This window comes from Clarias gariepinus, chromosome 7, assembly GCF_024256425.1.
Source record: "Clarias gariepinus isolate MV-2021 ecotype Netherlands chromosome 7, CGAR_prim_01v2, whole genome shotgun sequence".
Classification (NCBI taxonomy): domain Eukaryota; kingdom Metazoa; phylum Chordata; class Actinopteri; order Siluriformes; family Clariidae; genus Clarias; species Clarias gariepinus.
In genome coordinates, this window is record NC_071106.1 from 40276747 (window position 1) to 40294307 (window position 17561).

Below are 17561 nucleotides of genomic sequence, written 5' to 3' on the forward strand. Positions count from 1 at the left end.
TTGGTATCTCTGGTGTCGTGTGTTTTTTTGAATGATGAATTTTGTGCTCATGTAACCTGCTGCAGGTGTGTAACGATGCAGTGTTTACCACTTTAGTGTAATGAAGTGGAAACTAAAAACACTTCTTATCCTTTTAATAATCAAAAGATTCTCAAATTCAAATTCAAATTTTATTTGTCACATACACAGTCATACACAGTACAATATGCAGTGAAATGCTTATACGACCGCCAGTGACCTTAAAAAAGAAAATTAAAGCTTATTCAATAAATATGATAAAATAAATACAATAATTTTTTTTTTATTAAACTAGGATAAAAATTGAAATAAAATAGAAATGTACTGTACATAAAATAGAAATAAAAATAGAAATATATTGTACTTCTTCTTTGTCTTTGGGCTGTTCCCTTTCAGGGGTCGCCACAGCGAATCATCTGCCTCCATCTAACCCTATCCTCTGCATCCTCTTCTCTCACACCAACTAACTTCATGTCCTCTCTCACTGCATCCATAAATCTCCTCTTTGGTCTTCCTCTAGACCTCCTGCCTGGCAGTTCCAACCTCAGCATCCTTCTACCGATATATTCACCATCTCTCCTCTGAACATGTCCAAACCACCTCAATCTGGCCTCTCTGACTTTATCTCCAAAACATCTAACGTAGGTTGTCCCTCTGATGGACTCATTCTTAATCCTATCCATCCTTGTCACTCCCAAAGAGAACCTCAACATCTTCAGCTCTGCTACCTCCAACTCTGCCTCCTGTCTTTTCTTCAGCGCCACTGTCTCTAAGCCGTAGAGCATTGCTGGTCTCACCACTGTCCAGTACACCTGTAAAAGAAACTGTAAAAATAGAAATATATTGTACAATAGATCATTTCAACAATTTAGCAAATATAGAAAATATAGAGAAAAAACATATATTGTAAAAATTTCGAAATTTGGTATAAAATAGACTGGGGGTGTGCAAATATGCATAAAAAGTGGTTAATTAAAGTGACTTATTAAAGTGTCTTTGGTCCACATTGGTGTGCAATGGTCCAGAATGAAAACATAAATATGTAAGTGTAGGTGTGAGTAAATGTGTCCATAGTGTCCATTATTGTCCAGTCAATTTTGGATGTTAAAAAGATGTTATTAGTTTGCATGGTGGTGTGATTAAGAGACCTTATCGCCTGCGGGAAGAAGCTTCTCCTCAGTCTCTCTGTCTCTCTCTAATAATGTCTCTGTGCACCAGAGTAAACAGTCCATTGTTGGGATGGCTGAGGTCCTTCATGATCTTCCAGGCCTTGGTCCAGCACCGCTTGCTGTAGATCGAGTGCAGGTCAGGGAGCTCGGTGCGGATGATACGCTCAGCTGATCTCACCACCCTCTGTAGAGCTCGTCTGTCCTGCATGGTGCTGTTTCCAAACTAGGTCATGATGTTTTCCATCAGGATGCTCTGTATGGTGCAGGAGTAGAAATTTGTGAGCACCTTACAGGGCAGTCTGAAGTCTCTTAAGCATCTGAGGTGGTGAGGTGTAGATGGCCTTTCTGTTCCATCAAGTGCAACAGCAAAAGACCTTGGTGTGATTATAGATTCCAGCCTTTTTTTGAAGCTCATGTAGATAATATTACCAGGATAGGATAGTATTCTTTCACCTCAGAAATATTGCCAAGATAAGAAATATACTGTCAATAAACGATGCAGAAAAACTAGTTCATGCTTTCATCACCTCTAGGTTGGACTATTGTAATGCCTTACTGTCTGGTTGTTCAGCTAGGTGCTTAAACAAGCTTCAATTAGTCCAGAATGCAGCAGCGAGAGTCCTCACTAGAACCAGAAGATATGAGCACATAACCCCTATCTTATCTTCACTGCATTGGCTCCCTGTGAAATTTCTCATTGATTTTAAAATACTACTCTTGACATATAAAGCATTAAATGCTCTCGTGCCGCAGTACCTGAGTGAACTGCTAGTGTCTTACGATCCGCCACGCCTACTTCGATCAAAGGATGCAGGCTGCTTGTCAGTACCGCGTATTATGAAAACTACAGCTGGGGGCGGAGCTTTTTCTTACAAAGCCCCGAAATTATGGAATAGTCTTCCAAATAGTGTTCGGGACTCAGACACAGTCTCAGTGTTTAAGTCCAGGCTAAAAACCTATTTATTTAGCCAAGCATTTTTATAAATAGATTAGCCTTAGGTAAAGGAGCAGATCTGGGGGACTCATGGACGTAGAGTATTATGGTGAACTGGTATGTTTAGATGCTGTCCTCCTCACTCTTATTGATCACTCAGGTTTGCTGACGGTGAGGTGATTGGTTACTTTACATCCCAGTTCCCCCTCATGTCTGTGTTTCCTTCTGGCTCCTCCCCTTCAGTTATGCTGTCATAGTCCTCCCTCTCTCTCTCTCTTCCCTCTCTCCCTCTCTCTCTTTTTCCATCTCTCTGTCGAGCTACACATGTCGTTCCTGAGCTGCCAGTGATCCAGACTCCCTCTGCCCTATGGACCTGTCTGACCCGTCCTGGTGCCCCGCTTCTGCTTGGAGATCTCGTCACATGGATGCCCCGTGTGTCTCTTTGGGATGCGTCTGGTGTCTGGGGATGGTTTCACTCTACCATGAAGACAGTTCTGTCCTTGACTGGTGTTGGCAGCTGTTTCTCTGAGGAATTGACAGTTCGATAGATCTGGAACTTCCTACAAGTCTACCTGAGTTTTAAATAACTAACTGGACTCCATATTAACATCAATTAACATCAACTGTTATAGCTGAACTGCCTGCCACCTAACACACAGTATGAATGCAGAACAAGTTCTGCTCTCTGTTTCACCCAGATGAGGATGGGTTCCCTGTTGAGTCTAGTTCCTCTCAAGGTTTCTTCCTATTACCATCTCAGGGAGTTTTTCCTTGCCACTGTCGCCCTCGACTTGTTCACCAGGGACTATCTGACCATTTTGATTCATACACATTCACATTCCATTCAAACTTAAATAATTCTTTTGATTGTGTAAAGCTGCATTGCTACAATGACAATTGGTAAAAGCGCTATACAAATAAAATTGAATTTAATTGATTTGAATTGACTGGACCATGACAGGTCCTTAGATGTGAACACCGAGGTATCTGAAGCTGTCCACTTTCTCCACTGGGCTTCTGTTGATAACAGGGGTCTGGTAGTTCCTCTCCTGCTTTGTACTGAAGTCCACTCAGCTCCTTTGTCTTGCTGACATTCAGGAGGAGATTGTTCCTCTGGCACCAGTTCTCCAATTTTTCAGTCTCCTCCAGGTAGGCCATCTTGTCGTTGTTCATGATCAGGGCAACCACCACGGTGTCAACAGCAAACTTGATGATGGCAGTGGAGTTGGTAGTGGCCATGCAGTCGTGCATGTACAAAGAGTACAGCAGGGGGCTCAGAACACAACCCTGGGGGTCTCCAGTGCTGAGAGTGAGAGTGCTGCCTGTGGTTTGCCAGTTAGGAAGTTAGTGATCCACAGATCCTCAGTGATCCTCAGATGAGCTGAGTCAATTTTAACATAATTCCTTTTCCTAGTGTCCAGGTGAGTGAGTGATGTGTGAAGGAGATGAGAGATTGCATCGTCTGTGGAGCGGTTCGGGCGGTATGCAAACTGTAGAGGGTCCAGTGTGTCACGTAGTGAAGAAATGATGAAGTCTCTGACCACGCGCTAAAAGCACTTTATCACTACTGAGGTGAGGGCTACAGGGCGATAATCAGTAAGAAAAGCGGGATGGGGTTTCTTCGGGACTGGAACAATGATGGACTCGTTGAAACATGTGGGGATCACCGACTGAGATAAGGAGATGTTGAATATCTCTGTGAACACAGGTGCTAGCTGGTCTGCGCAGGCTCTGAGGATACGGCCTGAGATGCCGTCTGGTCCTGCTGCTTTCCTGGTGTTCACTCTCTTGAAAGCTCTCCTCACTTCATGCTCGGAGATTATGAACGCGCTTCTGGTGCTGGCAGTCTCTTCCTGTCTGCAGCCGTTTAAACGACTCTAGTTTCCTCCCGTAGCGCTGCTTCGCATTTTTTACCGCTTTCCGCACGTTATATGACGCAGCCTTGTACGGGTCCATGTCCCCCGACGCAAGTACAAGGGACATTGTAGGCAGCGGTGTGAGATCTCAGAGTGTTGTGGATGGTTTTATCCACCTATGGCTTCTGGTTGGGAAACAATCTGATAGTCTTTTTCTCCACGGTATCATCCGCTAATTTCCCAATGAATCCCACAACCGCTTCCGTAAACATGCTGACGTAATCGGAGCTGTTTCTAAACATGTCCCAGTCTGCGTCCATCAAGTGCGTCCTGTAACGCGGCCACCGATTGGTCCGTCCAGTACTCCCAAGGTAGATAAAAAGGACGACACATGATAGGCAGTTGTAACCAGGTTACCGGAAGTAACGGAAAAACAAACAAAACAAAAAAAAAGACAAGATGTAACAAAAAATAAATAAACAAATTCTTTGGAAGGAATTAAATTATAAATGAACAGTAATTGAATATATAATAACTGTATTGTATATATTCTTAAGTCGCAAATCAATGTGATTAATAATAATTAATCTTGAATTTGAGGCGGACCTGTGGCAGTGCAGAAATGCAGCGGGTTCCGGTTTTTCCCACAAGGTGTGCGCGTGCAGCAAAAAAAAAAAAAAAACATAAAATAAAATCTCTCGCGCGCATGCACACTCCTAATGAGCGAGGTCTTTCGTGACATGTTGCTTACGTGAGTGGAAAAACACAATTTATTACTTAATTTGTGCTTCATATATATTTAGTTAATTACGAGTGACTTTGATATTGCGAGTTACTGAGTGTATTTTTGGTTAAAAAGGGTGAGAGAAAAGCGTTGCCAGAGAAGCAAAGCATCCAAACCTCTCTGAAGTGTTTTAAAAGTTAGCGTTCTTAATAACTACAACTCAAACTGTAATTGTGTGTAAGAAGAGCGGAGGATTTAGATACGAGAAAAGGAACTGTGTAATGTTGTATTGATAAAATGGCAGCTAACTGTGTAATTATATGAAGAGAAGTGGTCAAATGATTACAGACATTGTGTATGTAGAGTATATACTCTTTAAATGAGAAATGCATGTACATTATCTAAGTACTGTTTGAAATGCATGATGTACAATGAAGATATTTATGATATTTTCGTGACCTTATCTGTTCAAGGTCAGGTTTTTTTTCCTTGTTTGGAAATTTCAATTTGAGGTTGATTGGCGTTTTCCTTGAGACGGGACGTTCTGTTGCCTGTGTTCTGGATCTGTCCCGGCCTTCCGGCGGTTCTGAGGAGGGTTTGGACTGGCGAGCCTCCCTTGAGTCTTTCTTGGATAATTCTTTTTTTTTTTTTCTTCACCTGAAAGAAAAACAAGTAATTCTGAACTCTGCGAACTCTTCTTGTTCACAAATTTTTCTGCTGGAGAGACAATTTATGTTCTTTTCTTCATCGACAGCTCAGAGACAATTAAATCTCTCATCCATAATTGAGCTAAAGACTGTTCCCAAAGGAGATTCAGATCATTCAATTAAGAAGTGTCTTTTTGTTGTTAAACCTAATGTGTGTTTAAATGCTAGTGGTTTCAAAGAAAAGTAAGAGTGAACCAAGGATGATAAGAATGTTATTGATATGATTTGATTTACATGTTGGTAAAACAGTATATTAACTCACCTTGTTGAGAAACCAGTCTGAAGAACAGTTTGTGAAACCTGCTAAAAACCAAACATGTAACATGAAACCAGTAAATCTACATTAGATTGGCTGGGACCTTAAGAGAACCGTGTATAAGAGAACCCCCAAAAACCTCAATGATCTGAAGCGATGTTGTAAAGAAGAGCGGACCAACACCATGTGAGAGACTAATAAAGTCATACAGGAAAACAGGACTTCAAGGTGTCTGCACTTGGGACTGCGACACAGTGAATAATGACACGGTGACAAAAGTTAGGGTTGTTAGTCTGAGGTTGTATTTGCAGAATACTGAGACGATCAGATGATTTGTATTTTTTTTACACAAACACACACAGAATTAAAAGAGGGAAACTTTTACACACTACTGTATATTATGTCTATATTATCATTAGTCCTCTATAGGAACTCATTTATATATCTGTAATTCCCTGTTTGTCAGTGAGCAGGTGTACAGAGGTGTACATAAATACATGGTCCTGTGTAAGCCGTGCCTCAGTAACCAGCAGCGTGAAAATAAAGTAAACGTGAGATTGTCAAAAACTTGAACTCCTGTAAGGGTGGAATGATACATGCTGTTTTCACATTCCACAAAAGCTATAAATACATTAAAGAGTGTGTGTGTGTGTGTGTGTGTGTGTGCCCTGCAATGGATTGGCACCTGTAGGGGGTACCCCACCACGTCTCCTAGGACAGGCTCCGCCCCCTCTGTACAGGATAAAGTGGTGATAAAGACGATGAGTGGGTAAATGACAAAAAAAATTTTAATTTGCAGCTGTACAGAAATTAAAACTCTATCTATAAACTTTGAAAATATATTTTTTATTTTTATATTTAACAGTCCCTGATGAACAGCCGGTGGTGACGGTGCTGAGGGAGAAACTCCCTGAGACGACATGAGGAGGAAACCCTGAGACTCTAAAGGGACACACGTCCTCATGTGGGTGACACCAGGCAGAGAGAGAGACAGGGAGAGAGACAGAGAGAGAGAGAGACTTGAATTTTAGAAATAAACTTTATTCAACCAAGTCACTATATCACAGTGTACAAAACAAGTTCAACTTAATAACAAAGCATAAATTAGTTCACCTTCAACTGCAGTACAGATAATATCATTGTAACACCACTTTAACTTGAAAGACTCCATATTATTCATTAGTTTGTAATACTTGTACTCAACACCAACCCTGGCTTTTAAAAAAGCTTTAAAAAAAAGTACAGCGTCCTGACTCGGTCACATGACATAAATGTCGGTCACATGTGACATAAATCGCAAGTTTAGCTTGTCCAAGAATAAAATAATTAACTGCCATTTAATTATTTGTTTTTGACAGAACTTTAGTCCTAAAACAAACATATTAGTAGTGAACCTTTCTTGATATCCTAAAAAACGAATTACTCAATAAAACAAAAAGTGATCTCAATCTGATTTATTCCGTAAAACATCCTCCAAGTTTATGACAGAAACCAAAGCACTTACAGCAGTAGGCCGGTGTAATATTCCCCACTGCAGATCACCGGTTTGCTTATTCAATGGGGGTTTGTACATCACCCTGCAGCCTGGTTTATCCTCATTTCACAATCCAAGCTTATCTCGCCACACAGTGTCTTTTTTTCCATTTAATAACACTTTATTTAAAATTTTGACAAAACACCTGTACAAAATTTTCCTATCACCAAAGCAAAATCTAAATTTAACAATCCTTCTAAATCCAGCATAATACCAGACACGCCCTTTAGGTCAGGTGCAATAACAATTTTTATAATCCCAGCTTGCCGTGAAGACCTTTGTCCTAAAGCAGGAGCCAGTGAAGATACATCACTTGGGTCAGGTCCAGCCACATCGATTAGATTCCTTAGTTTTATGATACCAGAACCACATAATTTAAGTGTGAGACCAGGCAAATACACAACTGATAAATCAAAGCGAGCTCCTTCAACCAAACGTTCCTCAAGTAACCAAAATAAAGATTCTGCCTTGCAAATCCTGGTTACATTGAAATGCCCCCACGGTAGAAAGAAGGTAGTTCTTTTAAGTTCAGCTGTTCGTGATCCATAAAAAACAAGGTATTGTCAAGTCCCAGTCTCTCAGTTTTCTGCAGGATTATTTCAGCTACTTTTCTCCATACCTGATCTTCAGGTCCAGTTAAAAGTCTCTGGATAAAGTGCAAACGGAGAGTAGCAAGTCTGCTCAACAGGTGTACAAGTTCTTGACCACCTTCTTCAACAGGTAAAAAGAGTACACCCTGGGGGACCCAATGGAGTCTATCCCAAAAAAGTCTACAAGAATTGCTTGCAACCTGTGAAGAAGACCAGGAGGAGGATCCACACATGCCAATCTGTGCCACAGTGTAGAGGCAGGCAAATTGTTAATTACTAAAACCCTCCCCCTAAAAGATAATTGTGGATGAATCCACTTCCACTTCTTTAACCTACCCACAATTTTCTCAACCACCCCAACCCAATTCTTTTCTTGTGTGACTGTATCCCCAATAAAAACTCCCAGATATTTAATTCCACCTTTTTTCCAAATTAACCCACCAGGTAATAATGGTGGACCCTTCTCCCATTTCCCAACAACCAGTGCATCACTTTTACCCCAGTTTACTTTACCAGCAGATATTTTTGCCATATTATTTATATCATTCTGTCCATTATTTATAATCATAACATCATCAGCATAAGCTGATATCTGATGCTGCAAATTATTATGCGGTAAAAATAAACATTTCACTTTAAAACACAACTTATTTAAGAAGGGTTCAATTGCTAAAGAGTACAACAGTCCTGAAAGGGCACATCCTTGTCTAATACCTCTTTTAACTTTAAAAACCACCACTGATTTTTAGCATATTTTCAATGTAGAATGTAGAAGATTTTTAAATCAGAGCACAAGCTTTTAATTTCTTGAGGATCTCCTTTCTTTAGCAGAAGAGTAATAACAGCTCTCCGGCAGCTCAGAGGTAGAGAACCTTCAGCTATGCTCTCATTGAGAACATCCAAGAGATCCTCGCACAGCACCTCCCAGAAGGCTCTGTAAAATTCAACTGGTATCCCATCAATACCAGGAGCTTTTCCGCCCTCCATGTTCTGCAATGCATTCCGAAGCTCTCGCTCACACAGAGACCTCTCCAGCCCTGCTTTCGACTTTTCCGATAAGCCTTGGTAAGCCTGCATAAAAGCTAGAGGACAACTCCTCATCTTCCTTATATTCACTCTCATAAAGTTCATCATAGAACCTTACAGCACGCCGTCTTATTTCAGGCAGCGCTGTCAGTTCTTGCCCACTTCCTGAGCGCAGTGAGTGAATGTATCGGCTCTGGACATTTTTCCTTTACAAATTGAAAAAGAAGTGCCTGTAGCTCTACGATTTCAGCTTCAAGTCTTTTAAAATTTTTGTGTAGTGTTTTTGTGTAGTGTAGAGACATTGTAAGTATACTGCTGACATAAGAGTTTCATTTCAACTTTTCCATAGTCCCACCACTGACGCAGATTAATAAAACAATCTTTCTTTAATTTGAATTTTTTCCAGAAAAAACTAAAACTTTAAATCACCCAACAGTAAGGTATTAAAATGCCAATAGGCGCTCTTTGACTTTATGTTTGCTATAAAAACTGCACATATAACAAAAGGATGATCAGAAAGGCCTGAAGGACTTATTACACAGTCTCCACAGTATTCAGGTGGTGCTTAAAGCAGTATAGTCTAGTCTAGCCAAAGAAATACAATTTCCTCGAGTGTGTGTCCATGTACAGTATATTGTTTATCATTCTTATACAAGTGTCTCTATATATCACACAATTTGTGGGTCTCACTCAATGTGCAGACAGCACGGCTTGAAGCAGCATGAGGCTCGGCATGGTTCCGATCGAGCACATAATTCTCCGTACAATTAAAATCACCACCTAGAAACACACACTCATCCGAATTATAACCCTGTAGAAATTCATTAGGCTTATTTAAGAACCAGACTCTCTCAGCACCATTAGTAGGAGCATATACATTAATAAAAACAATACTGGATTTTTAAATCTGTGCTTGTATAACAATAAGTCTACCAGGAATTTCATGTTTCACCTCAAGAGAGACAGGAATAAAATGCTTAGTGAACAATACCGCTACCCCTCCTCTGATGGAGCTCATATGAGAGAGAGCACACCACCACTCCGCCCCACTCTCTTCTCCACTCAATTTCATTTAGGCCATCACTGTGTGTCTCCTGAATCAAGGCGACATCAAATTTTTTTTGCTTAAACTAATTATTTTTTATTTTTATTTTACACTTAATTATTTTATTTTTTTTATTAATTCAAAAAAAGTGCTTTTTTATAAGCGTCCCGTGCCCCGTTCATGTTAAGAGTGCCCACCGTCACCTCACTCATTAATAAGTATGAAAGAAGGATTAAACTTAGAGCTAATTGACACATACAGAAATAAAATGCACTATGTTGTTTCGAACCCTTCTGTGCTTGAGGTTCTGATCTCAATTTTGCAGCAATTTTCTTTAGTCTGTATATTTCTTGAACAGTAAACTGTTCTTCACCCTCACTCCTCATTAGCGTTCCCACAGTGTCAACAAACATTCTATAACCTGCACATTCCTCGTGTTTTTTGTTTTTTGTATTTTGTAAAAAAGACTTAACTTTTCCAAATGAATAAGCATTATGTCTAGTCCTTCTGTTCTTACTATCCAAAGTGTCGCTATCAGAGTCTTCAGTAGCACTGCTTTCAACATCGCTTTGTGTCACTGACAGTTGTTTTAATTTTCCATTCCCTGTTTTTCCTTTGTTCCTTTTCCTCTTAACAGAGGGTCTTTTAAAAAGCACATCATCACTCACATGCTCAGCATTGTCTTCTTCCATCCTAACATCAGCTGTTTTATCGGTTTTATCTGAGTCCTTTACCATTTCTGACCCTCCCGTCCCCTCCTCGTTTGCCCCGGCCTCTACTGTAGAAGCGCTCGTACCTTCATCCTGTTCATGTTCGGCCCCTGTCACGACATCATCCACCACTGCCACTTTATCAGCTCTTACCTCCTCAGTCTGTGCCGGACACGAGCTTCGGATTTGCCCTTCGACCCCACATTTAAAGCATTTCATCGTCTCGGAGCTGGCAAACACGACATAGTCAAAGCCATCGATCTTGAATTTAAAAGCCACATTTAGTTCTTCCATTTCACTTTTTAAAACCATAAAAACTTGCCGTCTGAAAGAAACGACATGTTTGAGTAAGGGGGATTTGCAGCCTAGTGGGACTTTTCTCAGTTGAGAAACGATTTTTTCCGTGCCTGGACAACTCAGTTATCAACATTTCATCTTTTAGAAACGGAGGAACATTGGAGACAATTATTATTTTTTGCCGGTTAAACAAGGGGGTTAACAGGAGTGAAAGTATCTCGTATGACGACTTCTTTTTGCACCACACTGTTCATTTTCTCAATGTTATTCCAAAAAAAGCACTACAGCACTGTTCATACAGGAAGCCGACATTATGCCTTTGTACCCGACAATATTTCCGACCGCCAAACTGCCCTCTTCCACTGAACAGATCATTACAGGTGTGATTTTAATACCATGCCTGAGTGAAAGCCGCTTATAGCTTGTGTGTTCTGAGGACGCCATCGTCAATCAGCACTGGAAGACTGCGCAGTTTACCCTCAAACTAGTGATGAGTTCATGAATGAGTCGTTCTTTTTGAATGAATCTTTAACGTGACTCAGTTGAACGAGTATCTCGCAGAGTGATTTTTTCTATTGGGCGCGCATGCGCAAAGCATTGCAAAACCTCCGTATGTTATATACAGGGAACAGAATTGAACGATTCTCAGCAATGAGTCTTCAAGTCTCGAATCGTTCGTTCTTTTGTTCCATAAAGGCTATGTAGTGCAATAGATTCAAAAGAATGAACGACTCAGACTGGAAGATATAAGAGATGAGCTGCTCATTCTGTTTATTATAATATGTCCTTAGCTGCAGTGTAATATTTTCATTACTGGAACTATAGACTAAATTTGTGTATGTAGACGTGTTGGGGGTATTTTTACTAAAAACGCAACATTTTAATGAAATGACGAAATGACTCAAAAAAAGATACGTTCATTTTGATGAACGAGATTCAAAAAACAGAGTCACTAAAATGATTCTAACTTCGCCTCACTACCTCAAACTTGATCACACACACAAATAATTATATAGAACGGCAAAAAAACGATATAGAAAAAAGGGGAAAGAAAAGAAGAGAAGAACTCACTTTTACTGTAGAACCCTCACACTCCAACTCCGCCAACTCACTCCCGCATGCGCACAGAGAGAGAGAGGGAGAGACAGAGAGAGAGGGGGAGACAGAGAGAGAGAGAGAGAGAGAGAGACAGAGAGAGAGACAGAGTGAGAGATGGAGAGAGAGACGGAGTGAGAGATGGAGAGAGAAAGAGGGAGAGACAGAGAGAGAGAGAGACAGAGAGCGAGAGATAGAGTGAGAGAAAGAGAGTGTGAGAGAGAGTGAGAGAGAGACAGAGAAAGGAAGAGAGAGACAGTGTGAGAGACAGAGAGAGAGACAGACAGAGAGAGAGACAGAGTGAGCGATAGAGAGAGGGAGAGAGAGAGTAAGAGAGAGAGACAGAGTAAGAGAGAGAGACAGAGTGAGAGAGAGACAGAGAAAGGGAGAGAGTAAGAGAGAGAGACAGAGAGAGAGACAGAGAGAGACAGCGTGAGATATGGAGAGAGTGAGAGAGAGACAGTAAATCAGCTCCTGCCGTAACTATGAGGGTGAAAGTGCATCTGTGTAACAGGAAACGTGTCCTCATGATGTCCACTGTCCTGAGGTTATACACTGTTCACTGATGGAGACTCGGGTACAAAAGTGTTCACGGTGCTTTCGGTCCTAAAACATCCCCCTCTTTCCACTAAAGTGACCCAGCCGCTAGTCTGGTTCTGATCCAGTGAACCTCCCTAGGAACTGGTTTGGTTTTCCATGGGCCAGAGAGACACATCATTACATCACTGTATACGTCCGTCTACATCTCTACTTTACCAACAATGCTAACTGTGATGCTAGCAAAAAATACTAGTTGTAAAAAAAAAGTGTTTAAAAACTACAACAATGGTGACTTCAGCGTGGCTTGGCTTTATCATTATTATTAGAAACTTGGCCGTGGCACACTGGGTCCATTTTCTGAAGACTTTTAGTCTAAAACTTTTAGTAGTGATAATGTGATAGTCCCACCCCAGTGTTTTGTCCTGGCTGTATAAAGCTGAACTGTGTGGAAGCAGGACTGCAGTGATACTGAATATCTGCACAGTTCAGTTGATCTCAGTCTTGCTGATGTTTTTTAGTGTTTTGTTTAATTCTGCATGATTTTAAAATGTGATGGTGCTTCTGTTTAACACTTTTAAAATAATACACTAGTTATGGGTTTATTTTTGCTCCATAAGTTGAAATCACTCAGGAATGAGATCATCATCACTGTGTGAAATGAATTTTTAAATGAAGCTTTAAAGTGAATCGAGCTCGTTCTCCTCATGATGTTTCATGATTTGACGCTTAAACGCTGCTCAGTAATTCTTCATTAGCGTTTTAATTTTCATGTTTATGAGCATCACAGCTGTGTGCTTTAGTTTAGACCCATAAATCTTGAAAAAGGTTTGGCTGTAATGTTATTTTAATGTGTGGTGTGTCGTCAGGAATTCAGTTTAATAGAATTCATCAACAAACCAACAAGAAACCCAGCTGTGTGAAAGTGAAGATGAGAACATGAACAGGACGTCGCACCCACTACAAACCTGAGAAACTGAGAAACCAATCTGTCACGTGGTTTTCTCTTCTGCAAAAAGAACAGAAACTTACAATAATGAACCTAAAGAGTTTTTAACTTCTAAACCAGTAATAAAGTCCTGTAACACAGATACTGTACAACTCATAAACACTGATTTATAATGGTTCTTCAAATAAAATTAAAAAAAATCTCATTGATCAAACAAAGAAACTGACATCCCATGTAGTAAAATATTGAAACACTTGGAATTTATCTCAGGTGCCTCTTAGTTCTTTTGACCGTAGCCTAGATGTTTCTACAAGACATGATTTGAAAAAGCGCACACACACACCTCTCTGTAGACCACCTCACATGTAACAATGCTTACTGCCATGAGCTCAAAGCAACTGCCTGAAGCGTCTGTGTTCCACCCACAGGCCCAGTTTACACCGTCTTTTGGTATTTATAATCATTAGTTACTGTAATAGTAAATGTAATAAAATAACCACTGCTAGGTAATTAACACAGAGCTCTTCTTTCTGTCACTAAGAGACTGATGAGGTGGGACGCTACCAAGACCTTCAACACCACCAGGATCAACACCCTCCTCAGTAACACCCGACGTCTTCACTCTTTCCACGATGGTTTTCTTTAAATCACAACACAAGCTTCATGTTTAAACTGAACTTATAGTTTATTTGACCAAATATATATAAAATAACGCTGAACATTAGAACAGATCTGAATATATTAACAGGATGTGAATCTTTATATTAAATGTGCAGGATTTACACATTAATCATTTAGTCATTATATAAATATTAAACTTTTCACTGGTTTAAGTTTAGAGTTACGTACATACGTACATGTGTTTATCAGAGTTAAAAAAGTTATTTGGCAAAAATGATGCGTAAGAAATTCTGTAAATCTGTGTTTGGCCCTCAGAGTTTATTATCAGTGATCAAAACAAACAAATGACTGACACACACACACACACACACACACACACACACACACACACACACACACACACACACACACAGGCATTTCTTTTAACAAACCTCCCAGAATTCCAAATGAACTGCAGAGACTACACACACACACACACACACAACACTGTGTACATAACAGACTCCTAAACTCCAGGAAAGACGGCGAAAAGGACATCCGGCCCACACCAGCAGACACACCCGCTTTCAGTGCAGACCTTCATTACAGCCGCCTTACTGAAGACCAGGACCAGAATACACACCTGGGGTGGAGGAGGGGGGGGGGGAGGACGGTCAGTGAAACTCTGAAATGGTGTGTAAATGTGTGTGTATGTGAGATAGAGACGTACAGCAGTAGGTGGAGCTCTAACATGTGTGTGTGTGTAATTAGGAGCGCTGCAGAGGCAGTGTGTCCATGTGTGCGTTCAGCTTCAGCTCGTTCTCCAGGATCTGAAGAAGCTGCTGCATGGAGGGAAGATGACCTGATTCCAGCTTCGACCAGACGGGGACATCTGTGCACACACACAGGTTTAAGAAAAGCCTTAAAGGTAAGACTGCTCTAGACACACACACACACACACACACACACACACAGAGACACTTCTGGTGTTCTGACTCACCATTCAGTGAGATCTCAAAGGCTCCTGTAGATAAACACTGATTCTCCATCATGTTTGTGAAGAAGAACACCATCATACAGGCGTAGACCTACACACACACACACACACACACACACACAGAGTTCATGTAAGAGAACATACAAATCTCCTAACACAGAACTGATGACCCTGACTCACACACTACTAACCTGATCAGTACACACTCCTCAAACGTGTCAAAATGTATTAAATAATTTTTTTTCGCTCACCTCTATTATTTAGTGACATCACACCTTGAGCTCATATGAAGCCCCGCCCCCAAAGCAAATGTGAACAGGTGAAAGCCCAAGCTGTGGCGTGATGTTTCGTGTACCTTATTCTCCTGTCCCCAGGTCCAGACTCCAGGACTCTGCATCCCAAACAGGACAAACGGATCCTTCCCCAAGATAATCAGGACAATCAGAGCAAACTTCAACATGGAGATAAAAGAGGCGATGTGTCTGCAAGAGAGAAACACACTCACTACACCTGTACAGGAAAAAACACCTGGGATAAGGAACAAGTGCGCACGCGCGCACACACACACACACACACACACACACACTAAGGAAACAGGACACACACACACCTGTAGACAGGTGGAGGGAGGTAGTTCTCCCCTTCTATACGGATGTCTGGATACCTCTGGTTGAGAACCTGAGTGTACTCCTCAAACACCCGCCTGTACCCTCAGGAGACGCTGCAGAGAGACGACACACAGCACTTAATCAACACCAGGGTCATGTCGATCACATTTCATTTATATACGAATTTACTAGTGTTAGTACACGTCATTGATGGGTAATGAGTTTGTAGAAACAGTTAAAAGTTTAAAGCTTAAAATTAGGGCTGCAACAACAAATCGATAATTATCGATAATGAAATACATTGTCAACGAATGCCATTATCGATTAGTTGGGCTGCTCACGTTACTGAGGAGCGCAACCACAAGATGCAGAAATACACACAGATACACACAGATACACAGCCGCTTGCGCAATGGAAGTTACAGAAGTGTCTGCAGGAAAAAGCACCCCAAGTCCTCCAAGGTATGGGAGCAATTTACATTAAACGCCTCTAAGAAGACGGTAACCTGCGATGAGAATAATCGTCCAACTAATCGATTATCAAAATAATCGTTAGTTGCAGCCCTATTTAAAATTATCTGCTGATCTTAAATGTAATCAGTGATGTTATTATTATTATTATTATTTGAGGTTGAAGCCCACGTACATGTCACTTATACCACTTCAGCGCTGTTATTTCAGCCAAAGTGAAAATATGAACTAATCCCAGTAAAAATATTCACTTTATCTTTTCTAATTAATATCTATTGGTGCAGGTGTTTGTTTACATTGAGACAGTAGCGCATTAGTAGATTATTTTACAGTAGATTATTAAATCCCACACATAACTGTTCATAACATCACTTTTACTCCACATTTAGATTCACTGATGGTGCAGATTAAACTTTATAAATGATTTTAAACCTACATTTGTATATAATCTTATAATAACTCTCACTCTCTAACACACACTCAGGTGGTCACGTGTTATACACATCACTGTACACTAGGGGGCACTACATGCACCTGTGGGATTGGGCGTGTCACGTGACTTTCTGTCACACAGGAAACTGTTTACAATATAACTATAATAGTGAGAATGTGTGTTTTAACGGCTCGCGCGTGTGTTTATTCAGTGTGAGTAAACTGCGATGCTAACAAGCTAAACACCTGACAGGAAACCGCACTGCTAACGTTAGCGCTCTAAGCTAATCCACTTCCGCCTCTCCCCGAGCTTCCACCTTACCAGAACTGGAACCTGAGCAGAGGCCCGGCTGTGTACTGCATCCTCAGCTTCTTAACGCTGCCGTTATCCGCCGTGGTGGAGGAGGAGTGGAACAGACACAGCGCACACAGGAGCAGCAGCGACACACACCGCGCCGCCATGATGCCGAGCATGCGCGCTACTGCTTCTTCTTCTCGTGAGTGTAGCGCTCCGTCTGTCTCAACACTGCCGCTTGCTGGACTGTAGTGGAATTGCAGCCTGTGCAGTACTGATAAACCTACTGCAGTTTACATTCAGATCATTTATCACACACACACACACACACAAAATATTTGCACCCCATGTAATCCATCCACTGAGGTTTATTTAATGTGTGCTCCTATCAGTATCAGCACGCTGTCCTCACACCTTTAGGGTCTGGGTTCGATTCCCCTCTTTGTGTGTGTGGTGTGTGCATGTTCTCCCCGTGCTTGGTGGGTTTCCTCCAGATCCTCTGGTTTCCTCCCACAGTCCAAAGACAAGCAGATTACACTAATTTGTGCTCCCAAATTGCCGGCCGTGGCATAAGTGTGAGTGTACTGTGATGATTGGCACCCCATTAAGGGTGTACCCTCCCTTGTGCCCTAAGTCTCCTGGGATAGGCTCCAGGCCCCCTGCGACCCTGAATACAGAATAAAGCGGAACAGACTGCGAGTGTGTGTGTGT

The 17561-nt window shown here is 41.2% G+C and overlaps 1 protein-coding gene across 1 annotated transcript; it reads right to left on the reverse strand.

Annotated features, from left to right (window-relative positions):
- Positions 1-14107: 14107 nt before the first annotated feature.
- On the reverse strand, positions 14108-17049 carry LOC128527892 (thioredoxin reductase-like selenoprotein T1a). The gene is made up of 6 exons (XM_053500542.1): positions 16878-17049; positions 15655-15765; positions 15400-15526; positions 15048-15135; positions 14778-14939; positions 14108-14690 (listed from the first exon to the last, which is right to left on the reverse strand). Exons 1-5 carry the CDS (start codon positions 17027-17029, stop codon positions 14815-14817), a joined length of 603 nt encoding a protein of 200 aa, XP_053356517.1. The 5' UTR covers positions 17030-17049; the 3' UTR covers positions 14108-14690; positions 14778-14814.
- Between the last annotated feature and the right edge of the window lie 512 nt (positions 17050-17561).